We start from the raw sequence: 15,476 nt of genomic DNA, 5'->3' as shown, positions 1-15,476 counted from the left end.
TATATATATATATATATATATATATATATATATATATATATATATATATATATATATATATATATATATAAAAAGTCATGACAACAAATATTTTTATGTCGCTTTAGTTGAAGTAAGTTATCAGGTTATAACTAAACAAATTTTAGCTATCCAAAGTTTAATGTAATATTATCAGTCATAAAGTGAATGCAATACAGAAATATTAGTTTTTAATTGACAACAAGCTAATTATCTGCTGTTTTGACATAAATGTTAATCCAAGAACAAAAGAAAGAATCGTTCAGTGCTATTGGGTGAATTTGTGTCATTTTATTTTTAAAAGACTTTTACCCCCTTTTATATATATATATGATGCATTGTAAAATAAAAATGTGTATAGTTTACAACAAAAAAAACAACAACAAAAATGGCTGCTGATGTTGGCAAATAAATACATTTTAAGTAATGCAATAAACATTATTTATGATCATTAGTTATAGCATTAAACTCTGATATATATCACTGATGAAAAACTAAACTCTAAAAACAGACATAGTAATATAAACAACAATGCAGGGAATTCTGGGAAACACAAATGTGTGGATATTCATTGTATATAGTAAGTAAACGTATTGTTAACCTGGTATCAGACATTTAATGTAGTGTTTTTTGCAGTTTTTTGAAATCCCACACAATTTTTCACACTGCATGATGACTTCCTACTTCATGCATCTGAATAACCGGAAAGGATTTTCGGCTAGTTTTAGTTACAACAACAGCACGACATTCCTATACTGAAGCTCAACATTACCAGCAACGTCAATGCCATTGGTTTGATTTCCACTGAAAGCGTGAATGGATCAAATCTATATCTCAAATGCTTTAGATAACAAGCCTCGTGCAAAAGAATCCAATGCAAAGGCATGCGTTGCTGTGAGATAAATGTGCCAGAATCTGCTGTCCTTGAGAGGATACAGAAAACCTGACTGCAGGCCAGTAAAAAGAGGCAAAGTCCTGATATATAAAGCTGATGTTATATCAGAGGCTTTCACGGAGCTAGAAATGAATGTGTCTTGTAAGGTTGATGCGAGGTTATTTGTAAGGTTGATGCGAGGTTATACGCGTTTGGAGGAAATGAGGCATCAAACATACACCGACTGTGAGTTCAAAGGCAAACGCTGAAGCTAAAGCTTTAATGTCTGCATTGATGAAGATTGAAGGCTGAAGAAGTGCACGTATTGTTCTAGCCACTTAAGAAACCAAGTATAAGCAGCATTTTAATATGAGCTCGAACACTTTACCTTACGTTTGAGTGATTTATTAATGCGCCTTTTAAACATTAAAGACTCTTTTTTTGTTGTTGATAAAAAGAGCGATTATCCTTTCAAGATGAAAAAAAAAATTGATTAATACAGTTGAAGATAAAATTATTATCCCTCCTATGAAATTTTAATTATTTAAAAAAAGTTTTTCCTAAGTGATGTTTAACAGAGAAAGGAAATTTTCGCAGTATTTCCTATATATATTTTTTCTTCTGAGGATAGTCTTGTTTCTTTTAGTTTGGCAGAAATAAAAGCAGTTTTTACTTTTTGTTAAGGGGAAACAAACAATACAGCACACTATCAATACTTGCTGTATGAATATTTTATTATATATAACGTTTTGTTCTACGAACTTCATTAGATGTACACATTCAATTGAATTCAATTCTATTTCATTTATAATACACTTTAAAACAACACAGTTAACCAAAGTGCTGACAATATGCTTATTTAATGCGTCCGCCATTTTAAAGAATGAAAGCGAGGCTGTGGTGGGAAGAAACCCGGAAGTATAGGATCAGCACTGTAAACATTCCAACAACATGCTGTGGACTACAAACCTCAAGCTGTTGCCCCGATTTCAAAACGCAGATATCGTGGAAACATCACTTTAATATCATTCAGTTCACTTGAATTTAAATAATTAAAAGCATATTAGGCATCAAACAACATCATAATCTCTTAAAGAGTGTCCTCCTAGCACCAGGTAAACACCATGGGGGCTTCCATGCTTCAGCCTACAGTATGTAACATGGTGAGTTACATACGCTTATGTTGTCTGTAATAGTGTTGTTAGGTGACACTGAGATGACAGAAAAAAACAACATATTTAATAATACTAGTCAGTGAACATCATCCAATCACAGTGCGCAGTACAAAAAAGCAACTACGTCTCATTCAAAACACCCTTTGTCTATTAAGGAGAAGGACAAATGCACCTATCATTGCTTCAGGTGTGCTGAGTATACTTGATTGACATTACATACATACAACATACAACAGCCATTGACTTCCATATTATTTTTTATTACTACCACGGATGTCAATGGCTGCTTTTTCCAACATTCTTCAGCATATATTGTTTTGTGTTCAGAGATTGAGTTTGAGTAATGTGAAGAAACGTTCATTTTTGGATGAATTATCCCCTTAAAGGTGCTGTATGTACTTTTCGACTCTTGTAAAGCACAAAAATACCATAATATGTTTGCAGATATTTAAGAAACATCCTAAGTAAGCCTTCTTGTTTATCTGAAAAACAATGCTGAAGTCAGATATTCTGCTTTGAACATGTGCGTTAAGTGTCAGAACGTCTGTCTTTGTTTTGGTTCTTTTAACCCGCCCAATGCCAATGTAGCCAATTATATTTCAGCACCCCGAGTTGCCTTGGTTAAAAACACTGTATTTCATTCATTCAATCAAAAAGGCTCTCAAAGCATGTGCCTGTGACCAAAATGCAACCTCTGGTGGACAGTAGCAGACTTGGAAATGAGATGCAGATTCAGAATTCCACATGAGGTGGTTGTCAGCAAATAATATAAATATTATGAACATAAACATTAGGTGAACAGGTTAGCCCTGTGTCCTAAGAACACCCTAAGTGACAGGATACGCAGTGATAAAAATTTTGCCTGTTTGCACCAGACAAAACACAACAGAATTTTTAATTTAGCCATTCAGAAACACAGAATATTGCACTCACTGCACTACAACAAAATGGTAATGTTTAAAAAATTAATACATATTAAACCTTTTTAACATCATTAAATGTAGATGCTGAATTACTTATATGTGTTGGTTTTGAGTCACAGTTCTGAAGTTCAGTTTCAAGCGATTTATTTTATTTTCAAGATCTGACCTGATCTATCTGCTGCTGCTTTCGGTATATGGCAATAAATGAAATGTAAAATGCCATTTTAACTCACATTATTAGCATTTAACACTGAATGAGGCACATGGGGTGTACCTGAAATGATCATTGTCAGTTTATTTAATTGTTCACTTGTGAGAAATACCTGTGTTTCTAAAATATAAATTTCAGGTGTTGGTTAGGACAAAAACTCCTTTTAATATGGAAAATATTCCCTCTATTACGTGCCGTTGCTTTTATTTAGAACACCGTTTAAATCAACCTTAAATCAGCCTTTAGGCTCGATATTCAGGCACAATCCTGTTAATGTCATCAATCTGGCAACCTTTGCTTGCATGTGTTTTGAACCAGGTATGCAATATATATATATTATGAGCTCGAACACTTTACCTTACGTTTGAGTGATTTATTAATGCGCCTTTTAAACATTAAAGACTCTTTTTTTGTTGTTGATAAAAAGAGCGATTATCCTTTCAAGATGAAAAAAAAAATTGATTAATACAGTTGAAGATAAAATTATTATCCCTCCTATGAAATTTTAATTATTTAAAAAAAGTTTTTCCTAAGTGATGTTTAACAGAGAAAGGAAATTTTCGCAGTATTTCCTATATATATTTTTTCTTCTGAGGATAGTCTTGTTTCTTTTAGTTTGGCAGAAATAAAAGCAGTTTTTACTTTTTGTTAAGGGGAAACAAACAATACAGCACACTATCAATACTTGCTGTATGAATATTTTATTATATATAACGTTTTGTTCTACGAACTTCATTAGATGTACACATTCAATTGAATTCAATTCTATTTCATTTATAATACACTTTAAAACAACACAGTTAACCAAAGTGCTGACAATATGCTTATTTAATGCGTCCGCCATTTTAAAGAATGAAAGCGAGGCTGTGGTGGGAAGAAACCCGGAAGTATAGGATCAGCACTGTAAACATTCCAACAACATGCTGTGGACTACAAACCTCAAGCTGTTGCCCCGATTTCAAAACGCAGATATCGTGGAAACATCACTTTAATATCATTCAGTTCACTTGAATTTAAATAATTAAAAGCATATTAGGCATCAAACAACATCATAATCTCTTAAAGAGTGTCCTCCTAGCACCAGGTAAACACCATGGGGGCTTCCATGCTTCAGCCTACAGTATGTAACATGGTGAGTTACATACGCTTATGTTGTCTGTAATAGTGTTGTTAGGTGACACTGAGATGACAGAAAAAAACAACATATTTAATAATACTAGTCAGTGAACATCATCCAATCACAGTGCGCAGTACAAAAAAGCAACTACGTCTCATTCAAAACACCCTTTGTCTATTAAGGAGAAGGACAAATGCACCTATCATTGCTTCAGGTGTGCTGAGTATACTTGATTGACATTACATACATACAACATACAACAGCCATTGACTTCCATATTATTTTTTATTACTACCACGGATGTCAATGGCTGCTTTTTCCAACATTCTTCAGCATATATTGTTTTGTGTTCAGAGATTGAGTTTGAGTAATGTGAAGAAACGTTCATTTTTGGATGAATTATCCCCTTAAAGGTGCTGTATGTACTTTTCGACTCTTGTAAAGCACAAAAATACCATAATATGTTTGCAGATATTTAAGAAACATCCTAAGTAAGCCTTCTTGTTTATCTGAAAAACAATGCTGAAGTCAGATATTCTGCTTTGAACATGTGCGTTAAGTGTCAGAACGTCTGTCTTTGTTTTGGTTCTTTTAACCCGCCCAATGCCAATGTAGCCAATTATATTTCAGCACCCCGAGTTGCCTTGGTTAAAAACACTGTATTTCATTCATTCAATCAAAAAGGCTCTCAAAGCATGTGCCTGTGACCAAAATGCAACCTCTGGTGGACAGTAGCAGACTTGGAAATGAGATGCAGATTCAGAATTCCACATGAGGTGGTTGTCAGCAAATAATATAAATATTATGAACATAAACATTAGGTGAACAGGTTAGCCCTGTGTCCTAAGAACACCCTAAGTGACAGGATACGCAGTGATAAAAATTTTGCCTGTTTGCACCAGACAAAACACAACAGAATTTTTAATTTAGCCATTCAGAAACACAGAATATTGCACTCACTGCACTACAACAAAATGGTAATGTTTAAAAAATTAATACATATTAAACCTTTTTAACATCATTAAATGTAGATGCTGAATTACTTATATGTGTTGGTTTTGAGTCACAGTTCTGAAGTTCAGTTTCAAGCGATTTATTTTATTTTCAAGATCTGACCTGATCTATCTGCTGCTGCTTTCGGTATATGGCAATAAATGAAATGTAAAATGCCATTTTAACTCACATTATTAGCATTTAACACTGAATGAGGCACATGGGGTGTACCTGAAATGATCATTGTCAGTTTATTTAATTGTTCACTTGTGAGAAATACCTGTGTTTCTAAAATATAAATTTCAGGTGTTGGTTAGGACAAAAACTCCTTTTAATATGGAAAATATTCCCTCTATTACGTGCCGTTGCTTTTATTTAGAACACCGTTTAAATCAACCTTAAATCAGCCTTTAGGCTCGATATTCAGGCACAATCCTGTTAATGTCATCAATCTGGCAACCTTTGCTTGCATGTGTTTTGAACCAGGTATGCAATACCTAGTTCAACCACTGGGTGTCAAACTTACATACTGCAGCTTTAATCGATTTTTGTTTGGACAACATGAATGAATTGTGTGGAACCCTGCATTAGTGTCCTTACCAGTGCCCAAATTCATCCACACGACCTACTGATGAATTTCATACGAGGTCTAATCATTTTGACTTCAACTGCATTTGAAATATCTGTAGCATCTCTGTCTGATTTCAGTCTGTGTTATATGGAGGGATGATCATCTGTTCAATATCCTGCGTGTGAAGCTGTACGTTTTGTGCTCTAGTAGTCTAATAAAAATGTTATTCTTTCATTTGTGGAATTCACCGCTGGTTACGGTTCAAGAAGTGGCTCAGAAAGGCCTCTTTTATTGGCAGAGTAGCTGGGTCTGTGCAGCAGCCGAGGGAATGTGAATGTTTGTGGACATAGTACAATAGCCAAACATTACAAAGGAAAAAAAAATCTATGAAATGTGCATGCTTTATAGAATGCTTGCCTCCAAAAAATTGTGCGGTACATACTGTACAGTCCGCATTTTCACAATAGTAAAACTTACAACTTAAGTTTTGTAGGAACTGTGTTCTCTTGGAAATAATAAATCACTTGGTTATTATTTTCTGTGAAGGTCTTGGTGAAGTTTCATAGTAGTCTGTTCCTCTAGGGTTTGTTGGAAATCCACAGAGTACTTGAGAAAAAATAAAATGAGTTTGGGAATGTGAATTTTATTATTATTATTGTTATTACTATTATTATTTTGGGGCGACACGGTGGCACAATGGGTTGCGCTGTCGCCTCACAGCAGGAAGGTCACTGGTTCGAGCCCCAGCTGGGTCGGTTGGCATTTCTGTGTGGAGTTTGCATGTTCTCTCTGTGTTGGTGTGGGTTTCCTCTGGGTGCTCCGGTTTCCCCCACAGTCCAAAAACATGCGCTATAGGTGAATTGAATAAGCTAAATTAGCCGTAGTTTATGTGTGTGAATGCAAGAGTGTATGGATGTTTCTCAGTGCTGGGTTGCAGCTGGAAAAGCATCCGCTGCGTCATAACACATGCTGGATAAGTTGTCAGTTCATTCTGCTGTGCCGACCCCTGATTAATAAAGGGACTAAACCGAAAACCGAATAAATCAATTAAGGAATAACTATTTTGCATGCACTAAATTAATGCTGTAGTCCAGACCAACAAAAACTGAAACAAAGACCACACCATCACTTTTTCAGATTCATTTTAAAGACACATATTTACTGACTGAGAAATGCGTTGATAAAAGAATCAAAGCTATTTACATTAAAATGGTGAAAAAATTATTTAAAAACATAAACAGTTGAGCTCAATAGAGTTTTCACGACTGCGACTGCAGGAGCTGCGATGTCGACACCAATATTACACGATTGGCCGGATTCACCACATGACAACAACCATGTATGTTTTGGGTTTATTATTGGACAACGACAGTCTAAAAATTTCCAAAATTTACTTTTTATGCCATCTCCATCTTCATCCATTTATATATACTCTAAACCTGAACATTAACATACCATTCAACATCTGGTAGCCTAAAAATTGATGTTTAAACTCCTAGAATTTGTGCTGAATTGTTTTGTGTTTAATAGGCCTATTTGTTGATATTTATTTCCTTTTCATGTGTTCTCTTATTTCCCCCTTATTTCTCTCATACGTTTTTGTTAAATAGGCTACTTAAATTTAATTCATGATTCCCTTATTGTTGAAAATGAACTATAGACTCTATTCTGTTTTATTTGTACAGTAAATATTTTGTTATTATTGCAATAAATACATTTTAAGATTTCACACTAAGCTGAGGATTAATTATAAGCTACTTTGGCACACTGTCCCGGGAGAGAGCCCTGAGCTCAAAAGATCCTCGAGTCCGGGGCTCCCTCCTGTTGCAAGGCGAGAGGGGAGTTTGAGCTCAGGTAGATCTCGAGAACTCTCCTGCTGTAGTAACTAATGAACAGATAGTGATTGCTCTTAAGAGATAACTATTTACTAGGAGCATGTCTATGGTGCCGATTTGGATTAGTCAATTAACTTGCATGTTTTTAGACGGTGGAAGGAAACCGGGGAACCCAGGGAAAACCCACTTGAGTAAACTTAAATAAACTTCACAAATAGTTGATCATGCCATGTGTTCGGTCATCATGACTGCTGCAACTTTGAGCACTGAAGTGTTCGGCTTGACGGCTTCGTTTTCAACTCCGCCCCCGCCTGCGCTCGGCTAATCTTGTTGATCACCGGCTCGTTGAATCAAATCGGACGCACCTATTGTGTTCAACAAAAATGACTGTGATTGGCCGTGAAGGTCATAAGTTCACAGAATTTACCGCTGTTTACTGTTTATCGTTTACCGCGAAGATCGGCTGGTCTGTTTATAAGCTCACAAACGAGCGATCCGCTAATGAATCGACTGATCTTTAGCTTTAAAATGCTCCAGTATCCCTGTATTTTATTTTATTTTTATTATTTATAATTATTTTATTTAATTAATTATTTTATTTTTAATTTAATTTTACTTTTATTTTGCTTTTATTTTAATTTACTGCGATAGCCGCAGTAGGTAGCGCTGTCGTCTTACAGCAAGAAGGTGCTGTTCGACATGTGCTATAGGTGAATTTGGTAAGCTAAATTGGTCGTAGTATATGTGTGTAAATAAAAGTGTTTGGGTGTTTCCCAGTAATGGGTTGCAGCTGGAAGGGCATGCGTAAAACATGCTGGATAAGCTGGCGGTTTATTTCGCTGTGGCGACCCCTGATTAAAAAAGGGACTAAGCCGAAAAAGAAAATGAATGACTGTTGTTGTTGTTGTGGTTGTTGTTGTGTATTTGTTGAACATACATGCATACAGTATATTGTAAATATGCTCTTGTTTTTATCAGGCTGTGCCATCTCATACGGGTCCTATGCGATGCCCGACTGCTGGGTCAACAGTTGGCTTCACCAGCATTTTGTGACCATCGGTGTCTGCAACTCTCTCTTCTGCACCAGCACGTCCTGCTACACCAGGTGAGGGCTCTTTTAGAGGCTAATTATGGCTAATTAACGGAGTCTGTGATTACAGGAGCTAATGTAGATGTCATTTCAGAATAAGTGGGAGTTAATTACATAACTCAAGTCCTTCTCACACACAGACTTTGTTTGTCTGGAGCTTGAGTGTGCTTGCACAAAAGCTTTAGCCATTTTTTTTTATAAAGAAATTATTCACAAAAGGGATAAAGCGCTTGTTGAATTTACTGAGTTGTTTAGATTTGCTTTGGTAAGCAGCACTATTGCTCAAATATATGATGTTTAACTAGAACGTAACTCGTCTTATTCTGAAACCTTATAATCCTTGTTTAGAATAAGTGTGTGGTTTGCTTTTATGAACAAGTGGATTTATAATTTGTGTGTGGAGGAGAATGAAATTGTCAGTGAATATTTACACAGAGATTATCATAGAGATGTGGGGTAGGTGTCTTAGGACTTGCACCATTAATCATCTACCTAGCAACCATCAACAATATCCTAGGAGCCACATAAAAACACACTGGTATTGTGCTGGATATTTTCTTCATTAAATGATAAACTGTTCACTTTTTCATTCATTTTCTTTTCGCCTTAGTCCCTTTATTAATCTGGGGTCGCCACAGTGGAATGAACTGCTAACTTATCAAACATATGTTTTCCGCAGAGGATGCCCTTCCAGCTGCAACCCACCAGTGGGAAACATCCACACACACTCATCTCATTCACACACATACACTACGGATGATAAAATCATAAAACCATGATAATTTATGTGAAAATAACATTATTGTTTAATGTTACATTATATATTTAGTTATATTAATAAATAATAATAATATTTAATTATATTACACTACCAGTCAAAAGTTTGGGGTCAGTAGGATTTTTAAATGTTTTAAAATAAGCTTCTCCTGCTCACCAAGGCTGCATTTATTTCACCAAAAATACAGTACAAATTGTGAAATGTTATTGCACTATAAAAGAACTGTTTAAAAGTAGTCTACAATTTAAATGAATCATTTATTCCAGTGATTTTAATGATGCATTTTCAGCTTCATTGCTCCAGTCTTCAGGGTCACGTGATCCTTTAGAATTCACTCTAATATTACTTATCAGGCCCATTGCCAGGGGGATTCGGGTGGTGCGAACATTTTTGACAGTATGCCATCATAAACTGTGAAAATAACAGATAAAAGAAGGCTTTAAGACAAATGTAATTAATAATTATTATTAAAATGGACAAATTCTGACTGAGGAAATGAGCTGGCTAGTTTGTTATTTGCCTATAGGCTACAGTTTTTTTAATTTAAAGCAAGTTTTAATAGATTCCTAATTGTTTTTTTAATGATGGATAATAAATTAACATTTAAAAAACTTATAGTATTATAGTAAATATTTTTTCATATTTCTTAATTTTTTATTTGTTTACATTTTTATTCTTAAATTTTTTATTTAAAATTGTAATCTCATTACATAATTTATAAAACTGTAATAACGTAATGCACATTAGTAAATAAACACAATTTTTTGTAAACATAAAATCGTATGGTAAGCACTTTGACGTCACTTCGTTGCATCAAAAAGTGTGGTAATGATAACCATCCGACAAGCTAAATTTAGTGCTTAAAATGTCACTAAAATGCAGTGTTTGAACTATATAATTTAATTGAAAATTAGGCGAATGACAGCGAAAAGGTCCACTTTTTGAGAAAAAAAGAAGCTCCCATTTTAATAGGCTGGCCACGGGAATGATTATTATTACTCTAACATAATTATTATTATCTAATATTAATTAATATTATTTAACTCAAGACCATGGGTGGTAGTTCTTTCTCATAGAGCATCCGCATTAGGAATGCTGCTTCTCTGTTTTGAGAAACTTCTTAAGACTCACCTTTTTAGCATTGCTTTTAACTTAGGATGATCCTTTTGTTAACTTTTTTTTATTCGATCTTATGGTTCATAATTTTATTGTTTTGTTGCATCTTTTTTATTATTGTGCTGTTTCTGCTATTGTTGGTAATTTGCCTTGTAGCGCTTTGAGTCTAAGAAAAGAGCATTACAAATAAAAATGTATTATTATTATTGTATTATTAATGTTAATAGTAATAAAAACAATAATGATTGGAGTAATAATTTCATTTGAAACTACATACAATAAGAAAGCAGTTATTTAAAATTTTAATAAATATATATATATATATATATATATATATATATATATATATATATATATTTACATTTAATAAATGCTGCCTTGATAAACAGAATAGTTTTCTTTAAAAAAAATATATAAAAAACTGACCCCAAACCTTTGACCGGTAGTGTATAAAACAAATATGTGTTTATTAAATGTGTCATTTTTAATAAAAAACTAAAAATTTAAATGCTAAATCTCCGTATAGTTTATCTTTTCATTTTTATGTTAAGTTGTTAAAAAAATATTTTATAAAAATTGTTATTTATAAATGTATTAGAATATATTTATTTATTATAGACATTATTATGTTAATTTAGAAATATATATATATATTTTTTAAAAACAATTAACAGCCATTTAATTAAGAACTGAATATGTAATAAACACATTTTACCAGAGCTCAATCCAACAGAGCACCTTTGGGATGTGGTGGAATGAAAGATTCATATCATGGATGTGTAGCTGACAAATCTGCAGCAACTGCGTGATTCTATCATGTCAATATGCACTAAAATCTCGGAGGAATATTTCCAGTACCTTGCTGGATCTATACCACGAAGGATTATAGCAGTTCTGAAGGCAAAAGAGGGTCCAACCCGGTACTAGTAAGGTGTACCTAATAAAGTGGCCTGTGAGTGTTTATAGCACCTTAGTTCAACCAAAATTGACCAAACCAAAAGTGCTTTAAACCAGTAAAAACAAATTATACAACACAACAAAAAAGCAAACAATGCAAAAACAATAAAAGAAATATTAATAAAACAGCAAAACATTAAAACAGAGTAAAGTGTCAGTGCCGCTGTGCATTAAAAGCCATTGTGAACAAGTGGGTGTTATTGTTCACATTTCTAAAACATTTCTAAAACATTTCTAAACTCTACCACATATGAACATAGCATATAGTCTACAGTATTTAAGCTGTTTTCTTTTCCTACAGGTTCATAGAGCTGCAGTTTCCACACAAAAGTAAAATCCTGCGAACGTCCGCATTTGTGGTCCCCTTCCTCTTCGACAGCTTCCCACTGTTTTACAGAGTGAGTAAAACCGCACACCATTACACATGTAAAGCAGATAAATGCTTATGCAGAGATATGATATGACTGAGAGGAAAGCACCATTCATGCACAGTCACTTTCTTTCCGTGTGTGTGTTTTTAGCTGCTCTCATGCTGTTGGGGGAGCTGTAGTCCCAGTGAAGCTCTGGCCAGTCATTCCTACCATCTGCTCTTTGCGTTTCTCACATGTTTTCTGTTCGCATCGCATCTCCCCGAGAGACTGGCTCCAGGCCGCTTCGACTACATTGGTACTTCATTTTTAATGATTTCACCCTTGTTTTTGGCCCTGTTTACACCTGCTGCTTAAAGGCTTTTTGGCTGATTGGCTCAGAAGTAGATGAGAAGACACATTGCTGTTTTAACCTGATGTTCGAGGAGAGATGCTGTAAGCTAAAACTGTGTTTTTATTATTTTGAGCTCTTTGGTTTATTATACTGATAAGAGTGTTTTAGTGTGTTAATACAATTAACAATAGTGTTTTACAGGCTAACCTAAAGAAAACATCCCAAAATACACTTTTAAATGTTTCTTATGCCACTTTATCAATTTGTGGCTGTAGATTACAATTACAAGACAATGTTAAAGACTGTTTTATTAGTGAATTTGGGTGAATTACAGAGCTGCTGAAGTGGAGATTTATGGCTTATTGCGGAAAAAATAAACTGCATTGAGCCATAAATTTCATCTTCAACAGCTCCCTTATTCACCCAAATATTAAATAAAAATATATAATAATTAAATAATAATATATTTTTTAAAAATTATCAGATCTGTATTCTGTAGGCTTTTACTGAGGAATTTGTTTGTGTTTACTTCAGTGTATACAACAGTTTATTCTACAGAAATACTGTTAACAGTACTTAATGAATAATCAAGTGATGAAATTAGATTCTCAAAACACCTATGGTTTTTAATGAAAAACAATTAAACAATAATTTTTAGGTCAGAAATATGATTTAATCTACCAAAATGGAGTACAGTACAGTATGATAATAGAAACTTGTATAAGTAGATTTTGTTTTCTTTAAGTTTGACTAAAAAAACACACTTTGCTAAAAACCCCAAAAATCTCAAAGTGTTAAAAATAGATTCCAAAAACCCTAAGAAATGAAAAGAATTTTGAAACTGACTTCGTCTAGTAATCAGATCTTTGGGTCAGAAAATATATTTTAATCTACAGATTCAAATCAATAATAAATGTGATCAAAGAAACTATTAAAAGTAGATTTTGTTTTTATTATATATTAGAATGAAAAAACAACTAAAAACCCAAATCTCAAAGTGTTAAAAATAGATTTACAAAACCCCTCTGTAAAACACCTATGACTATGATGCTTTTTGAGCCAGAAATATGATACAATCTACTGGTTCAAATTGAAAAATATAATAAAAGAAACTATTGAAAGTAGATATTTTATATATATTACACTATTATTCAAAAAGATAATGATTCGAACTCATCAAGTAATTGCTTCGTACCATTTTTCTTTTTTCTTTTTACATTCTTTGGGTGATTTAAAAACACAAATGTTTCGGCACAACGCCTTCCTCAGTGTGTGACACAATCCTCTCACTCCACCCTTTTATCCCACAGTCAACCACAATGCATCATTAGTTAGACGGCCACTCTCATTTTCATTTCATTATTCCATGATTAACCACATAAGGACTACATGTATTTACATGTACTTGCATTTCGTTGCCTTGTACTTGTACATGTGTAATGACAATAAAGTTGAATCTAATCTAATCTAATGTATTTACCTTCACATTTCAAAAACATTTTCACAGAGAAAAATCATATCAATTATTATCCTTTGCCAAGTGTACATCAATACAATGAAAATCCGACAGATAACTTAAAAAAACTACTTACAAAGACGGTCACTCGATGATTGAAGACAATCTTACCTTCACCTCAACACACATAACTAACCACACAAGAAATTACTCTCACCTTCAAAAACATTATTTTACAGGAAAATAGCATATTTACCCCAATACAATGAGGTAAATATCCAGTCCAAAACCCCAATACAATGAGGTATTGAATTCAATACAATGAGGTAAATATCCAGTCCAAAACATTAAAAAATACATTTGTTATAAACGGCTACTCGATGTTTGCCAACTGACTCTTTTTCATTTCAGTATATCATAATCAATCGCACGAAAAATACCTTTACCTTCAAAAACAGTATTTTATAGTAAAATCACATATCAATTATCATCATTCCCTTATTTATGTCTACGTCAATACAGTGAAATTTCCACAGTTCAAAAACATAAACAATCCATTTTCATCTCATTATTTGTGTCACTACAACTTCAAAATCCATGATTCCTAATATTATAGCTAAACAACAGGCTGTTAAAGAAACACAGAAAGGTCCAACTCCTCATTCATTCCTCTTGGTGTAAGTGACTGCAATTTATGAATCCAGAACGCTTCTCTTTGCAATAATCTTTTATTTAGATTACCTCCTCTATGTGACTCAAACACTTCTTCAATTCCTATGCATTCTAGTTGTTTAGCGTCATGTTCAAAATCTATAAAGTGTTTTGCTATTGCCGAGGTTATGTCTCGTCGTCATATACTTGAACTATGTTCGCTAATTCGCATCTTCAACGGAAGAGATGCTTGTACATTTCGAGATACTATTTTGAAGCTGTTACAAAGCCAGAATGCTATAATAAACAACAGTGCAATATATATTATATATAAAAACATAATAATAATTCAACAAAAAAAGAAAGAACATTGTAATGGTGACATTGGTGACATAATGGATAGTTGCATTGGATTTAACTAGACTCAAATATACTGAATTATTAGCCCTTCTGAATTATTAGCCCCCCTCTTCTTTTTTTTTTCTCAATTTCTGTCTAACGGAAAGAAGATTTTTACAACACTTTTCTGAACATCATTTTTAATAACTCATTTCTAATAACTGATTTCTTTTGTCTTTACCATGATGACAATACATAATATTCTACTAGATTTATTTCAAGACACTAGTATCAGATTAAAGTGCAATTTAAAGACGTAACGAGGGTAATAAGGCAAGCTAGGGTAATTAGTCGAGCCATTGTATAATGATAATTTGTTCTGTAGACAATCGAAAAAAATAATGCTTAAGGGGGCTAATAATATTGACCTTAAGATGGTTTTAAAATAAAAATAAAAAACGTTTTCCAGAAGAAAAAATATTATAGGAAATACTATGAAAAATTCCTTGCTCTGTTAAACATCATTTGGGAAATATTAGAAAAACAAAAAAAATCACAGGAGGGCAAATAATTTTGACTTAAAGTGTATTACATATCTGTTGTATTCTATAGTCCAAAAATACGTTCCAATTATTCCATAAAATAACCCATTTATGCTATTTTAGTTTTA

At 33.4% G+C, this 15,476-nt stretch overlaps 1 protein-coding gene across 1 annotated transcript in view; it reads left to right on the top strand.

Annotated features, from left to right (window-relative positions):
* paqr6 (progestin and adipoQ receptor family member VI) overlaps nt 1-15,476 on the top strand; it is a 50,363-nt gene that overhangs the window by 30,602 nt on the left and 4,285 nt on the right. Inside the window, exons 5-7 of the mRNA XM_056475751.1 lie at nt 8,696-8,822; nt 11,960-12,056; nt 12,180-12,324. Coding sequence (XP_056331726.1) covers nt 8,696-8,822; nt 11,960-12,056; nt 12,180-12,324 — 369 coding nt within the window. The remainder of the gene's footprint in view (nt 1-8,695; nt 8,823-11,959; nt 12,057-12,179; nt 12,325-15,476) is intronic.

Source organism: Danio aesculapii, chromosome 16 (assembly GCF_903798145.1).
Source record: "Danio aesculapii chromosome 16, fDanAes4.1, whole genome shotgun sequence".
NCBI classification, from domain to species: domain Eukaryota; kingdom Metazoa; phylum Chordata; class Actinopteri; order Cypriniformes; family Danionidae; genus Danio; species Danio aesculapii.
This window is presented reverse-complemented; position numbering and strand designations above follow the sequence as displayed.